At 38.5% G+C, this 15,916-nt stretch overlaps 1 protein-coding gene across 2 annotated transcripts in view; it reads right to left on the reverse strand.

Moving 5' to 3' along the window:
* The window catches only part of SERAC1 (serine active site containing 1), a 91,974-nt gene that overhangs the window by 1,966 nt on the left and 74,092 nt on the right, over positions 1–15,916 (reverse strand). For both annotated transcript variants that reach the window (XM_082669293.1, XM_082669294.1), the window contains 7 exons: positions 15,631–15,793; positions 6,874–7,024; positions 5,442–5,583; positions 4,292–4,386; positions 2,955–3,052; positions 1,613–1,795; positions 303–446 (listed from right to left, as the gene is read on the reverse strand). In XM_082669293.1, the coding sequence (XP_082525419.1) occupies positions 303–446; positions 1,613–1,795; positions 2,955–3,052; positions 4,292–4,386; positions 5,442–5,583; positions 6,874–7,024; positions 15,631–15,793 (976 nt within the window). The remainder of the gene's footprint in view (positions 1–302; positions 447–1,612; positions 1,796–2,954; positions 3,053–4,291; positions 4,387–5,441; positions 5,584–6,873; positions 7,025–15,630; positions 15,794–15,916) is intronic.

Below are 15,916 nucleotides of genomic sequence, written 5' to 3' on the forward strand. Positions count from 1 at the left end.
TTTAATCTAGCTGATAGAAAAGCTCTGATTCTTACCTTAATGCAGCAGATTTCACTGTTGAGAGCTAATGCAGAGTTAGCCGATTAACCTTTGCTGTCTAATCAGTTAAATAAAAGGAGGGAAGGGGAATGCCAAGGTTAAATGTTTGCAGAGAAGTTTTACTCTATGGCTTAAAAGAATAACAGAATCTAAATCTTCATAAAACTGTCTCCTAAAACTGAGAAACTGGATATAAAAGTTGACGTTTATGATTACCACCAACCAGGAAACTAAGGACAAACAAGTTTCAAAAGAGTGAATACCTGCTGATTCCAGGGGCACCACGTGGAGTTTAATCATGCTACCAATGTAGGTTGGTAGTGTTTCTACAAAACTCAGCACCTGGAAGTTTCTATCTTTTGCAAACTCCAGAAAGTCATCCTGTAGTGTTTTAAGTGCAGGAGAATCTGTAAAATTATAGAGAGCAAGACTGTAACAAGATCTGTTTATCTAGTTCATAATAAAATGCATCAACCTTCCAAATTTAGAGAGGAAATTAGGGTTCTGATTCAAGATGGTGGCTTATTTTCTCTTTTTCCTAAGAAGCCATTAAGATGAGAGAAAAGGGCTGAAACCAATCTAGAACTCAGAGGCCAGTGTCAGCGGGAGAGTTTTTCTCACATTGCTGGCTGACCAGAAGCAGTACCCAGGGCAGTTTGGTGTGTGGGGCTGAGGGGTCCCTCGGTGTGCTGGCTGGCACTTCCACGTCCACTCTGAAGCACAGCCTCCCATCAACAGAGCCTGTCTATAATCACAGAGCACCCATCCCCTTCCTGTCCCCCATCCTCAAGTATCAAAGGGTGACCAAGAAGCACCAGGTCTTAGAGGAAAGCCTACCACCTGAGAGAGACAGACCAGGTGAGCAAACAGAAAACCTGGGCACAGAAGACACTTTTTTTAAAAAAAAACCTCTAGTTAGTATCTTTAGAATGATTTCAAAAGAAAATGGATCACAGAACAAGAAAGAGCTTGTGGAAGGTAAAGTTTGACTGCAAAAAAAATCAAATTCAACAAAAGGTTTGAAGATAAAGTCCAATTACTCTCCATAAAGCAGAACAAAGAGCATATGAGCAAAAAGACAATGGTATACTAAAGCTCAAGCCAAGGGTCCCAAAATTCTGATTAACAGGTAGGTGTTCCAGAGAAAGAGAAGATGCTTATTAACCCCAAACAAATATAGTGCCTTATAATTAATATGAATATCTGTAAAGCTCGTGTATATTTTAACAGTTGATGATTTTCCAAACTTGTGGAAAAGAGCAGTTCTTTGGTAATTTGGAATAATACTTAATGCAAAACATTATGTAACTTTAAAAATTTTAACTAAGATAGTGTTAAAATTATTGTTATATTTCTTAAGCAGATAATGGCTTAAGAACAAAAAGGGAATGTATCAAAGAAAAATTAACCCCAAACTAAAAAGTTTCCATGATAGTCTAAACACAATTGATGTACAAATAGTAAAATGAGGTAATACAGCCAAGTTAAAACTGTTAGTCAAAACTGTTCTTCTCCTTCTCCTGTATAACTGGTGTTAATACAATGCCAATTCCCTTTAGAAAAAAAGTATTACCCTTGCTGAGTTCTTTGACTTCCAAAGAGGGAAAGAGAAGATAACGAATATTAACAGAGTATTCAGCCAGGTGGGATCCATGATGAGGGACACTATAAAAAATTATTCCTCTGGTATTGTTTATAATAGTACTCATTTCTGGCTTCTTAGAGGCTTCCAACAGCATCTTTTTGACAAGAAGACCTAGCCATAGAGAAGAAAAACAATGCATAAGCTATTTTCCTTCCCTTATTAAAAAAAAGGCAAACAAGAAATACAGAAAAAGAGATGCTTTCTTTAAAAAAGTTTAAACAATAATTCTCTGTAGTCCAACAAACAGGGCCTTAAAATATTAACACTTAGTAATGCGCCCAATCCTCTAAAATATATAGCACAAGACTACGAACAGGTAAGATTCTAGAAACTCATTTGTAAAGCAGATGTTACATCACAGGATGCACTCTCCCGGAGAAGAGAGTTAGGCACTGCATGTTGGGTGTCCATCAATGACGTGCATAGGCAGCAGCCAGCCTCCCGACCTACCCGCAGCAGCCCACTAACGACCACTCCGTTAGGACAGTACTAATATTTAAAGAACACATAGTCTCACATATCCACTGGGGAGAAAACAAAGCTGCTGTGGGAAAATCCACCTAGGAAGGCACCTTCTTTTCTGTCCCCCAACCTGGGCTTGGAGCTGATAGGGAAACACAAAGGTAACATGGATGGTAACAGTCGGTCTCTGAGGATATAAAGGGCTACATCCACCTTTCTCTCAGCAAAAAGCCCAGACTCAAGAGTCAGCAGTCCTGAGCATTTCATCAGCTAAACTAGGCCAAGGGCTGCTGAAAGGCCCTCTGCAAGGTGGATGGTGAACATTTAGCACCGGACTGGGAGTGGGTTGGGAGAAGCAGGGGATGTGGCTTAGCAAGCAAGCACTGGGACCAAAGAGGGGACACCTGTGATCACACCGCCACTTCTGCAGGCCTTGGGCAAGGGGTAAGCAGGCATGCTGGGGCTGTGGGCACAGGAGCAGTGATGGACTCTGTGGTGGTTGGAGAAACAGGGACGAAAGGGGGGGGCCCTGGGACCAGCCAGGAACGCTGAGAGATATTGACAAGTTGGGCTTACATACGCCATGGACAGCTTCTGATATTTACTCATTATCAAGCGTAGTGCTTAACTCATTTTCTTTTTATATGGTTTTTTACTAGTTGTCCCCTCTTAGAAAAACAAATAGCAGGGAAGGAGCCATAGCCAAAAACATTAATTTGGGGGGAAAAGGGCTACCAGTAAACAAAACAGAGAGCTCCATAGCTGACGACCTCACAATGCTTGTTTGGCAACAATGAAACATACTTACCTCCCATGCTGTGTGATACCCAAATCATTGGCCTATCCCCAACACCAGCAGCTCTGAGCTTCCTCAGAAGTTCGTTGCTCCTGAATGCAATGGACTTTCTGAACAAAATGAAAACAGCGGGTATGACAGGAGGCTACTGATTCCCCCTGCCCCAATTTTGCTATCCACGTTTTAAGGCAAGATCTTTTGTTTATTGGACCAATTCTACATGCTACATTTTGGAGTCAGGAATACCTCTATTCTCTCCGGTTGATTCCCGCAATTGCTCATTCCCCATTTCTAACTTAGTTACACTGGCACAGGTGGGAATATTTATGAAACAAGCATTGTTTAGGCATCTAAAACGTATCGGGCAATTTTCACGGGTCAAACTGGGGTCTTACCCCATTGCCCCCACCACTTAGGGTGTGCATCCCTCCTCATTAGGCGGCCTGACAAGACAAGGATCAGCGGAGACCATGCTGTCCTTTGCGAGTTCACCTGTGGAGTCAGCTGTCATTGCTGTTTAGTTCTACTTGTATTTATGTTACAAACACTAAGCTTTCATCATTTTGGTTTGTTACTTAGAAACAGCACAAAGCTATTAGAATCAGACTTCAAATAAGTAATTTTCAAACTAAAAGGGAACTCTAAAGCTGTCTGGTCTGGTAGTTTTAAACTGTGTATGTGGAGAATCCTTTCTTTGAAATAAAGGTTTATGCGAGCTCCTCTGGGTGACCTGGGGAAGGAGCCCTGGGGTCTCGCCCGCTGACCCTCAGCACCATTCCTCTGGCACCTAGGTGGGCGTCACTCATATATAACACTCAGTTTGATAACACAGATCAGACCAACTCCCTCCATTTGCAGACCAGACTTCCCAGACCAGTTTAATGACCTAAGATGGCTAGTGAGTCAAAGGCAGAGTTGGCTACAGTCTAGGTCCTGAAGTCCAGAAATCGAGCGCTCTCTCCTGTATATACAATTGGCACATACGATGTACAAGTGACATAAGGAGCCTACATTGCTCAGCATCTCTCTTGGCTTCCTTTAGGTGGTATGCTTGTGAACACAAAAGCCAAAAGCCCCATGTTTACTTCCAGGAATTAAGGAAACTTTGCTCTCGAATCCATGGTCCTTACTATGAGAATAGTTTTAAGCGAACCATGTTAGAAGCCCAACATTGACACTATATCTAAGCCTTATACAGTTTCATTATTTATAGCTAATTTCCTCTATAAGGAAGAGAAGAAAGGTTACGTTAGTTTTCCATAAGAAAATCCTGTCTGTGGCCTCAAAGATAAAACACCCCTCCATCCCAGAGGGCCCACTTGTGGCCTGGACCCTTCCCCCTCTGTTACCTTTCCATAGGGCACCTTGCTCTCCAGTCGCTAAGGCTGGTGTCATACTCCACAGATATAATTCGGAGAGCGGGACAGTCTCTTGCTAACCACGACTATGTAAAATAAAAGGTACAAAAGGGAAGATATGAATTTCCACTGTTCCACTTATTTCCTAGCAATTGAAATTTGTAACTAAAGGACCCTTGTAATACTGACAACTAGTAAAAGACTGCACTGGAGTAAAGTATAAAGGTGACTAGAAAAATAACTCCAGCATTTTATCTTTTTATATCTCTGCTCATAAGGTGATATTGCATAAGGTCTATGCAGGTTTCAAGAGAATATTCTCAATTTTAATCTGCTATAGCCAAAAGCAGGGCCTGTTTTTGGAGTCTAGATCAAATTGGCTTTTTGAAAGCATTTAATAGAAAGCTGTGATCTCAGGACAGACAGAAGAGTGTGACGGAGGTTAGAGATTTTACCTGAGAGCTCAGATACTAATTACAGTTACAGTTCTGTCTCTGTGGAGCCGAGGTGTATCGTCATCTCCATATTTCAGTGTCTCCAGAGAAAGAGTGCCAACCACTCTTTCTGCTGATACGCCCTTGTGAAGGTGGATAAGCGGAAGTGGGACAAAGCCCCAGGAACTATTTATACATATTTACAGCATCAATTTTCACTGAGCTTTAGATAAATTTCATTCAATAAATTAATGCCAAAGTTTAGGCTCTTTAGAAGAAATAATGTCAAAGAAATCCAAAGCAGAATTACTTCTTCAAAGTCTTTCTATTTTATAATTATTAAAATCACAGAACTAGCCAGCTGTTATTAATATATTATTTATTGAATTATATATATATATATTTTTTGAATTATATTTTTAACGGAAGTGGACTATTTTACTGGCCCTTGCCCTTTGCCCATTTTTTACTTAACAGAATACTCTTTTAGAGTCATAGAATGTACCGTAAATTATACAACACAGAGTGATAAGCCCAGTTGTTCATGTAACATATTATAAGTGTCCCTAAGGAAAAGAAAAACTGCATGGAAAAAAAATCCCAGTAAAAAGAGAAAAGTAAGCGTGTCACAGTGAGGACTCTAAAGGCCGGTGACACAGCAGTGTGTCGGGATAAGGGTGGCCTACCAGAGGTAGCCGCTTCCTTACCTTGGGCCAACATGTTGTATACTTGGTTTCATCCTCTGAAACCTTTCCAGTTAAATTCTGATCATTGTCCTGCTGGCGCCACGTTTTGAATGCTGCTCCCATAAGGCCATGAATAAACAGGACATCTGCTTTAATGGGCTGACTAACAGGGGAGAGAGTTTTTAAAAGAAGCAGAAAAAATGCATTACTTTGATAAGAATCTACACAGCACTCTCTTTGGATGGTGCTTATTTTAGCAGGTTTATATGACATAAAATAAACTTAATTAAGGCAAGCTTTATAAGCACAGGTTTGCTGAGGAGCCCTAAAGGAGTTCTGGCAAAGACATATATGCAGTGTGCTCACTGCTCTCTCTGTAAGGATGGAAACACAACTAGGCAGGCAGACCAACCAAAATCAACTGTAATGCGCTTAGTGATCAATGAAGTGACAGATGTCATAGATTACCCTCCAAAGAGTTCCATGAGAATATTACACAAATCAATAAAAGTATTTAAGAAATTAAATCATATGCTAGTGTAGTTTCAAACTCAGTATGCATGAAAAAGATTGTTTTTATCAAGGAAAATGATGTTTATCAGAAACAGAGCAAATGAGATTTTAAAGTAACATTCTTTCTTTGTATATGCCATTTAAAAAAATTGCAATAGTATATTACTTGCAAGCTATTTATAATACACACCCAATTATGTAACACATATAAAATACATTACCATATTATTTTATTTACAAATTAGAATTAACCAGGAAATCTATTTTTCAAGTTAAAAAAAAGTTCTTGCTATTTTCTGAGGTATTAAAGTGCCTGACAAAAATCTAAGAAATGTGTAATTTTTTCATTGTGGTATATTTATTGTCTTAGCAACGATACGACTGGAAATAGTGACCAGAAATAACCTTAAGAAAACAAACAAACAAAAAAAGAAATAACCTTAAGAAGGAGTATGAGTCAAATTTATTACAACTTATTCCTTCCGATACATGCTTTTATAACCTCGCCTAAGCTTTCTCTAGTTCCTTGAGTTCTAGGCCCAGGCTGATTTGGTCGCCTGCATGTAATAATGTCCTAGCTCCTTCTCATCCAGATCAACCTCTACAACCCTAATCAGTTAATAACTTAGATTTACATGAAAAATGTAATGAAACAAAGAAGAAATATGCATTACAGAGTTTATGTGAGACATGTTATAAAAGGTGAATGCAGCCTTCCTGAAGGTAAGCCGCTGGTATAAAATAACCCTGGTTCCATACTTTCACGACAGCTTGCAATTCTTCTGAGGTTATTAGGGGAAAACTGTTTCAGTAAATAAGGTATTTGACTTATTTGTAAGGTATTTAACTTATCTAAATTATGCAGAAAGAAGTTAGAATATTAAGCCCTTGAAGCATTACGTCCCCACAGGGACAAAGCGGCTCTACCCTGCCTTCTTACCTTGTGCGGTACTGGGGGTGCAGCACGTACACGCCGTCCTGGTACTTATCTTGCACAGTCTCTCGGTCTAGATTAGCCAGGGTTCTGGCGGCGTGTGAGGCCTCCATAATGTGGTGGGACTTTATTGCTTCTACCAGTATCGAAACCCAGCCTGGTGAAAGAACACATTCCCTAAACACCAGCACTAATCCGTCTCAGACTATTGAGAGGTTTTCAGGCTGAAAATGATGGGAGGAAGGCAAACCTCAGCATCTGTCTACGAGAAAAAGCCCTACCACCACAATTACATTCTTCCCTAAGGCCCCCTGGGTCCCACAACACAATGCCATGATGTCCCCAGCCAGGTACTCCTTAGGGATCTCAACGAAGGTTAAGAGCCATTTTCTTTATTTAGAAAATCTAACAGAAGTTGTAATTACTAGAGATGAGGCCATAAATGGTAAGAAAATGTCATATTTTGCTTTAGCAAAAATTATTAAACTCAGTGAGTTAACACTAGTTATTTCATTCTGATTGGCATATTAGCAGCCCTTAATAATACATGAGTGAGTAGTTTCTTAATAATGAACTTGTTTGACAGACAAAAAACTTATAAAACCTGAGGTTCAGGAAGGAAAAACTCATTTTTTTAAATTGAAGTATAGTTGATTTACAATGTTGTGTTAATTTCTGCGGTGCAGCAAAGTGACTCACTTATACCTACATATACATTCTTTTTCATATTCTTTTCCATTATGGTTTATCTCAGGATATTGGGTATAATTCCCTGTGCTATACAGTAGGACCTTGTTGTTTATCCATTCTATATGTAACAGTTTGGAAGAACTATTTCTTAAAGGGAGACAAAGAAATACTTTGTGCAGTACAATTTCATTTATTTTTTATGTTTTTGTTGTTTAAAACAGTGTATTGCTTTATGAACATAAATATGTAGGCAAAGTTTATGCTTGTGTGTGCATGCACACACACACACACACACACATACACACACACACAAACACACAAAGATCTAGAAAGAGGCACCAAACTATTAAAGTCACTGCCTCTTAGGAGGGAGTTGGGGTTGTGGAGGGCTCTGTTTAAAGCTGGGTTTAATTTTTTGCTATATCTGTGTTCTCCGAAGTATTTACAATGAGAGTCTATTCATGTATTATTTAATTTAAAATAAAACAAAATATGGGCTTTGAGGTCAGAGAGACTTGAGCTCAAATTTCTGTCCCTTGCTTACTTGCTATGGAAACTCAGTCAAATTACGTGGTTCATTTGACCTGAAGGAAGGTTCTAATAAATTAATCTATATAAAAACTTCCATTTCCAAGCGCAGCAGGTGCTCAATAGAGAGCAGCTTGTCCTCCCTCTTTCATCCTCCCACTTTCTGTGGCAAAAGTGTTGAGAAACACTGTGATGATAGGAGGCCATTATTTAATAATCCAAAAGAAATTTCAGACCCAATAATTCTTTAACAATACTCTAATTTGTAATATTAGAAAATCCCTCTTCAAAATCTCTTATAGAATGCTTTATAATAATTAATGTTTTAAAATTCTACCTATAGAGATATACAAGTATGTTACTGGTATGTACAAAAATATGGCTTTATTTTTAACGGAGTCACAAGAAAGGAAACACAAGAGAAAGCACGGCACAAGCCATTTCTACAGCATTTTTTAGTTGGCAAAGTATTTTTACAATGCCTGAGATGCTTCACCTAATGCTCCTTGGAAAACTTGTGTCTTTCTTAAATATTTACTGTTTTTTAATTACATAACTTCTGAATACATTTTAATTGTAAAAATAAACAAACAAAAATAGCACTTAATAATGAACATCCCACTTTAGCACTCCCATCATTTCCCAATTCCCACTTATATCCTCAGAAGTAATCAAAGTTAAAAGTCTGGTGGACACCCTTCCAAACCTTTTTAAAAATTCAGTTACATACCTATAATTTATGCATATACACTATAGCTCCATATGCTTTTTTTTTTTTTTTGCCTAAATGGAATTATACTATTCCTACTGGCCTGTGACTTGATTTTATACTTCAGCCATGTACACAGACCAGTTACCAATAATGAAATTGAATCAGTAATAAAAAAAAAAACTCCCAACAAACAAAAGTCCGGGACCAGATGGCTTCACAAGTGAGTTCTACCAAACATTTAGAGAAGCATTAACACCTATCCTGCTCAATCTGTTCCAAAAAATTGCAGAGGAAGGAACGCTTCTGAACTCAAGCAAAAAGGCCAGCATCACCCCGACACCAAAACCAGACAAAGATATCACTAAAAAATAAAATTACAGACCAATATCACTGATGAACATAGAAGCAAAAATTCTCAACAAAATATTAGTAAGCTGAATTTGATGACACATTAAAAGGATCATACACCATGTATCAAGTGTGATTTATCCCAGAGATGCAAAGATGGTTCAATATCTTCAAATCTATCAGTGTGATACACCACATTAACAAACTGAAGAATAAAAACCATATGATCATCTCAAAAGATGAAGAAAAAGCTACTGACAGAATTCAACAGCCAGGGGACTTCCCTGGTGGCACAGTGGTTAAGAATCCACCTGCCAATGCAGGGGACATGGGTTCAATCCCTGGTCCAGGAAGATCCCACATGCCACAGAGCAACTAAGCCCGTGTGCCACAACTACTGAGCCTGTGCTCTAGAGCCCACAAGCCACAACTACTGAAGCCCACGTGCCTAGAGCCTGTGCTCCGCAACAAGAAAAGCACCGCAATGAGAAGCCCATGTGCAACAAGACCCAACACAGCCAAAAATAAATAAATTTATTTTAAAAAATAAAATAATAAAAATAATTCAACATCCATTTATAATAAAAACTCCAAAAAATGGGTATAGAGGGAACATACCTCAACATAATAAAGGCCATATATGACAAGTCCACATCTAACATCATACTCAATGGTGAAAAGCTGAAAGTATTTTCTCTGAGATTAGGAACAAGACAAGGATTCCCACTCTCTCCACTTTTATTCAACATAGTTTTGGAAGTCCTAGTCACACCAATCAGATAAGAAATAAAAGGAATTCATATTGGAAAGGAAGAAGTAAAACTGTCATTGTTTGCAGATGACTTGATACTTTATACATAAAAAAATCCTAAGGTGCCACCAAAAAAACTACTAGAGTTCAACAATGAATTCAATAAAGCTGCAGGATACAAAATTAATATCCAAAAATCTGTTGCTTCTATACACTAACAATGAACTGTCAGAGAAATTAAGGATTTACCACTTACCACTGCATCAAAAAGTATAAAATACCTAGAAATAAACCTACCTAAGGAGGTAAAATACCTGTACTCAGAAAACTATATATAAGACACTGATGAAAGAAACTGAAGATGACACATACAGATGGAAAGATATACTGTATTCATGGATTGGAAGAATTCATATTGTTTAAATGACCGTACTACCCAAGGCAATCTACACATTCAATCCAATCCCTATCAAAATACCAATGGCATTTTTCACAGAACTAGATCAAATAATTTAAAAATTTGTATTGAAACACAAAAGACCCTGAATAGCCAAAACAATCTTGAGGAAAATAAACAGAGCTGGAGGAACCATGCTCCCTGACTTCAGACTCTACTACAAAGCTACATTAATCAAAACAGTATGGTACTGGCACAAAAAGAGACATACAGATCAGTGGAACAGAATAGAGAGCCCAGAAATAAACCCACACAATTATGGTCAATTAATCTACAACAGAGGAGGCAAGAATATTCAATGGACAAAAGACAGTCTCTTCAATAAGTGGTGCTGGGAAACTGGACAGCTACATGTAAAAGGATGAAATTAAAACATTTTCTTACACCATATACAAAAATAAACTCAAAATGGATTAAAGACCTAAATGTAAGACTTGAAACCATAAAATCCCTAGAAGAAAACATAGGTGGAATACTCTTTGACATAAATCATAGCAATATTTTTTTTGGACCTGTCCCCTAAGGCAAAGGAAACAAAAGCAAAAATAAACAGCACCTAATTAAACTTAAAAGCTTTTGTACAGCAAAGGAAACCATCAACAAAAGGAAAAGACAGGGCTTCCCTGGTGGCGCAGTGGTTGAGAGTCTGCCTGCCGGTGCAGGGGACACGGGTTCGTGCCCCGGTCCAGGAAGATCCCACATGCCGTGGAGCAGCTGGGCCCGTGAGCCATGGCCACTGAGCCTGCGTGTCCAGAGCCTGTGCTCCGCAATGGGAGAGGCCACAACAGTGAGAGGCCCGCGTACCGCAAAAAAACCCCGAAAAGACAACCTACTGAATGGGAGAAAACATTTGCAAATGATATGACCCATAGGGGTTAATATCCAAAATATATAAACAGCTCATACAACTCAACATCAAAAAAACCCAAAACAACCTGATTAAAAAATGGGCAGAAGACAGGAATAGACATTTTTCCAAAGAAGACGTACAGATGGCCAACAGGTACGTGAAACAATGCTCAACACTGGGAAATGCAAATCAAAACCACAATGAGATTATCACTTCACACCTGTCAGAATGGCTACCATCAAAAAGAACACAGCTAACAAATACTGGCAGGGATGTGGAGAAAAGGGAACGCTTCTAAATTGTTGGTGGAAACGTAAATTGGTGCAGCCACTGTGAAAAACAGTATGGAGGTTCCTCAGAAACTACAAACAGAATTACCATATGACCCCACAATTCCATTCCTGGGTATATATCCAAATAAAACTAAAACACTAATTTGAAAAGATACATGCACCCCAATGTCATAGAAGCACTGTTTACAATAGCCAAGATACGGAAGCAACCTAAGTGTCCATCAGTAGATGACTGGGTAAAGAAGATATAGTGTGTGTGTGTGTGTGTGTGTGTGTGTGTGTATACACACACACACACACTGGAGCACTACTCAGCCATAAAAAGAACGAAATTTTGCCATTTGCAACAACATGGATCGACTTGGAGGGTATTATGCTTAGTGAAATTAGTCAGGTAACAGAAACACAAACACTGCATGATACAACAGAAAGACAAACACTGTATGATATCATTTATATGCGGCATCTAAAAAATAAACTAGCGAACGTAACAAAAAAGAAAAAGACTTATGGACACAGAGAACAACAAACTAGCAGTTACCAGTGGAGAGAGGGAAGGGGGGAAGGGCAAGATAGGGGTATGGAATTAAGAGGTACAAATTACTATGTATAAGATAAATAAGCTACAAGGATATATTGTACAGCACTGGGAATATAGCTGATATTTTACAATAACTATAAATGAAGTGTTATCTTTAAAAACTGTGAATTAGTATGTTGTATACCTGAAACTTCAGCTATACCTCAATTTAAAAATACATTAAAAAAGGGCTTCCCTGGTGGCGCAGTGGTTGAGAGTCGGCCTGCCGATGCAGGGGACACGGGTTCGTGCCCTGGTCCGGGAGGATCCCACATGCCGCGGAGCGGCTGGGCCCGTGAGCCATGGCCGCTGAGCCTGCGTGTCCGGAGCCCGTGCTCCGCAACGGGAGAGGCCACAACAGTGAGAGGCCCGCGTACCGCAAAAAAAAAAAAAAAAAAAAATACATTAAAAAAAGAAAGGTAAAGCACAGAGAAAAAAAATTTTGGGAAAGACATGGACAGAGTCTCAATGACCTGTGGAACAGAATCAAGAGATTTAATATACATAATTGAAGTCCCAAGAGGAAAGAAGAGAGAAAAAGGGACAAAAAAAAGAATATCTAAAGATAGACAAGCTGGAAAGTTTCCAAATTTGCTCAAAAACATCAACTCACAGATTCAGTCAGCTCAGTAGACCCAGTAGATAGAAAAGAAGGAAGAGCGCTGTATATTATAAACATGTAAATAAAAAGTTTTCTTATATTCTTTAAATACCACTTGACTGTTAAAACAAAAATAACAACAATATATTGTGAGGTCTATAACATATGTGGTCTATAACATATTATGGTCTATAATTATGACAATACCACAAAGGATGGCAGAGTGTATAAACTGAATTATACTGTTGTGAGACTCTCACGTTATATACAAAATGGTATAATATGCATTTAAGATAGACTGTAAAGGAGAAAAAAAGAAACAAAAACCAGAGAGGGGACAAATTGCAAGAGCAAGACAACAGACACAACCAAACTATCAATAATTACATAAGAGCTAAAGAGACAAAACACTTCAATTAAAAGGGATTATCAAGCTGAACTTTTTAAAAAAGATGCAAGTATGTGCTGTCTTAGAGACGTACTTATTTTTAGTCGCAGAAAAATGAAAGCAAAAGAAGGGAAAAAGACAAAAGATATGCAATGCAAACAGCAAGCATAAAAAAAAAAAGCCAGTATGGCTATTTTAATACCTGACAAAGGAGACTTGAAGAAAAGGAGTATTACCAGTGATAGAGACAATACTTAATAATAAAAAAATGAACATTTCACAAGGAAGAAAAATCTGATAGAACTAAAGGGAGAAACAAATTCACAATCACAGTTGAAGAATTTAACACGTCTCAGTAATTCATTAAACTAGACAAAACTTGGTAAAGATCTGGAGAAGATTTGAATAATATGATCAACCAACTTGGTTGAACTGTTATGTATAGAACACTTCATCCAACAACTACAGAATATTCCTTCATTTCAAGTGCACATAGAACATTCACCAAGATAGACCATAAAATGGGCCATCAAATAAGTGTCACATTTCCAAAAACTAAAATCTTACAGGGTGTGTTCTTTGAATGCATGGAATATTAAACTAGAAATCAAAGACATACGACATCTAGAAAGCCATTAATATTTGTAAGTTACGCAGCACACTTTTAAGTAACCCATGAGACAAAGAAGAAATCATAAGGGAAATTAGAAAATATTTCAAACTGAATAATGATGAAAATACAATATATCCAAAATTTGAGGGATGCATCTAAAGCAGGTTAGAGGAAATTTACAGCTCTAAATACCTATATTAGAAAATAACTGTAATGACTTTAAAACACGTCTTCAAATTCTTTTGACACCATTCTCATCAAGAGGTGATGGGTCTAAACCCCTTCTAAATCCCTTCTCCTCAAATATGAGCTAGCCTTGGTGACTAACTTTTAATCAATAGATCATGGCAAAACTTACTTCCAGTGCTTGACTATAAAAGGCAAAAGAGCTTATACCTGTCTCTCTCTTGGAACATTTGCCCTTGGAACCGAGCCATCAGGCTTTAAGGAAGCCCAAGGCGAGTGTTGAAAGAAGCCAGTGCCCCCAGCCCCGGCTGAGCTCCCAGTTGAGAACCAGTACCAATTTGCAAGCCATGTGCACGAGCAATCTTCAAAATGTATCCTCCATCTCACAGCTGAGCTGCCCAGCTCATGCTGCATATAGCACATAAAGGCCCTCTCTACTGAATCTTGCCCAAATTTCAGATTCATGAACAAAATATATGGCTGCTGTTTTAACCAGTGAGTTTTAGGGTGGTCTGTTACACAGCAACAGATTAACTGAAACAAGAAAAAAGGTTAAAATCAGTGATCTAAGTTTCTACCTTAATAATCCATAAAAAAAGAGGAACAAATTAAACCAATACAGTAAGTGGTCCTTTATAGAAAAGTCTGCTGATCCCCGAATCAGATTTCAGCAAGTTAAAAACTTCTGCTGATCAAGACACTCTTAAATGTAAATTAAAAAAAAAAACAAAAACAGAGTGATACAAGAAAAAAAATGTAAATTCATCGTTTCTAATAAATATTGTTGAACATATGCATGTATATGTGCACATAGGTATGTATATTTATTTGTGTATATGCATACATATATTTGTATATATCACCCTGCTTTTTCCACTGAAAGAGCCCAGAAGCAAAGACACCCCAGGAGCAATAAGCACAGCTAGACAGTACCCAGATCTTGGTCTCTAAAATTCATTCTCTACTAAAAGAAAACAGGATTCTTTGAACAAATGAGCCTAGAACATCTTGTTATACTGGAAAGTAAGGAATGCCTCCCAAAATGATGTGGGCATATCAAAGGACACAGGAGCCAATTTGCCGGGCTCCTACTAACCAAAGCTGAGACAATCTGGCATCAAATTTTTAAGTACAATAATAAGTTATAAACTATTAAAAAATAGGAAACCATGTGCCCATACTGATAGGGAGGGAGGGAGGGAGGGAGGGAGAGAGAAGGAAAGGAGGGAGGAGAGGGAAGAAAGGAAGGAAAGAGAGAAGGAAGGAGTGAGAGGGAAGAGCTCTTGCTTACAGTAGAATGCCAGATGCTGAAAAGCAAACGAGGAAGGGATGCTGCAGTTGGAAAATCACCGTTGTGCAACCATCATGATAAAGACTGGATCAGGCAGGAATTTTCATCTAAAGTACTTCCCCACAGGTGGTTTATTAGTTGCAAGGGGGAAAATCAATTATACAGTGGACTTCTTTTTAGTCTTACTATGCCTCTTGGTTAACCAGATCATATAAAAGATACTATAAACAATTAGATGGTCATCATGGCAAAAACTGCTCTCCTGTGACTGTCCACACACTGATTATCTTAGGTGTGGACTACCCACGTCTCAAGCAATTCCTTGCCCTTCTAAAATGACATGCTCTAAGGAACCAAAGCTAACCCTAAGCAAAGTCTTAAGCCTATTGAAAAATTAGCGTAGCATGAATGAGGGGCAGAGGTGGGAGAAGAACAAAGGACTGGATCCAAAATACTCGGTATGTAAAGTTGTTACCTGAGCGAACTATAGTAGAATGAAGATGTTCATTCAAAGCCATATTTCCAAGGATACGCATTATATTTCTCTGTACTTTAGGACAGTCCTTGTGAAGTTGGTACAGCCTCTGCAGTAGTTGTAAGCCTCCATTTGCTTCAATTTTATCACAATGTGTGGGTATCTAGCACAATAAATTAATGAAAGCTCACTTTATGTTGCACAAATTCACTAACCAGGTGACACAGCATGCTGGGGGGCAGCCAGGTGGCTCCTGCTCAAGGAAGAGACCCAGAGAGACCCCCCC

The sequence above is a fragment of the Grampus griseus genome (assembly GCF_964374135.1).
Source record: "Grampus griseus genome assembly, chromosome: 13".
Taxonomy (NCBI): domain Eukaryota; kingdom Metazoa; phylum Chordata; class Mammalia; order Artiodactyla; family Delphinidae; genus Grampus; species Grampus griseus.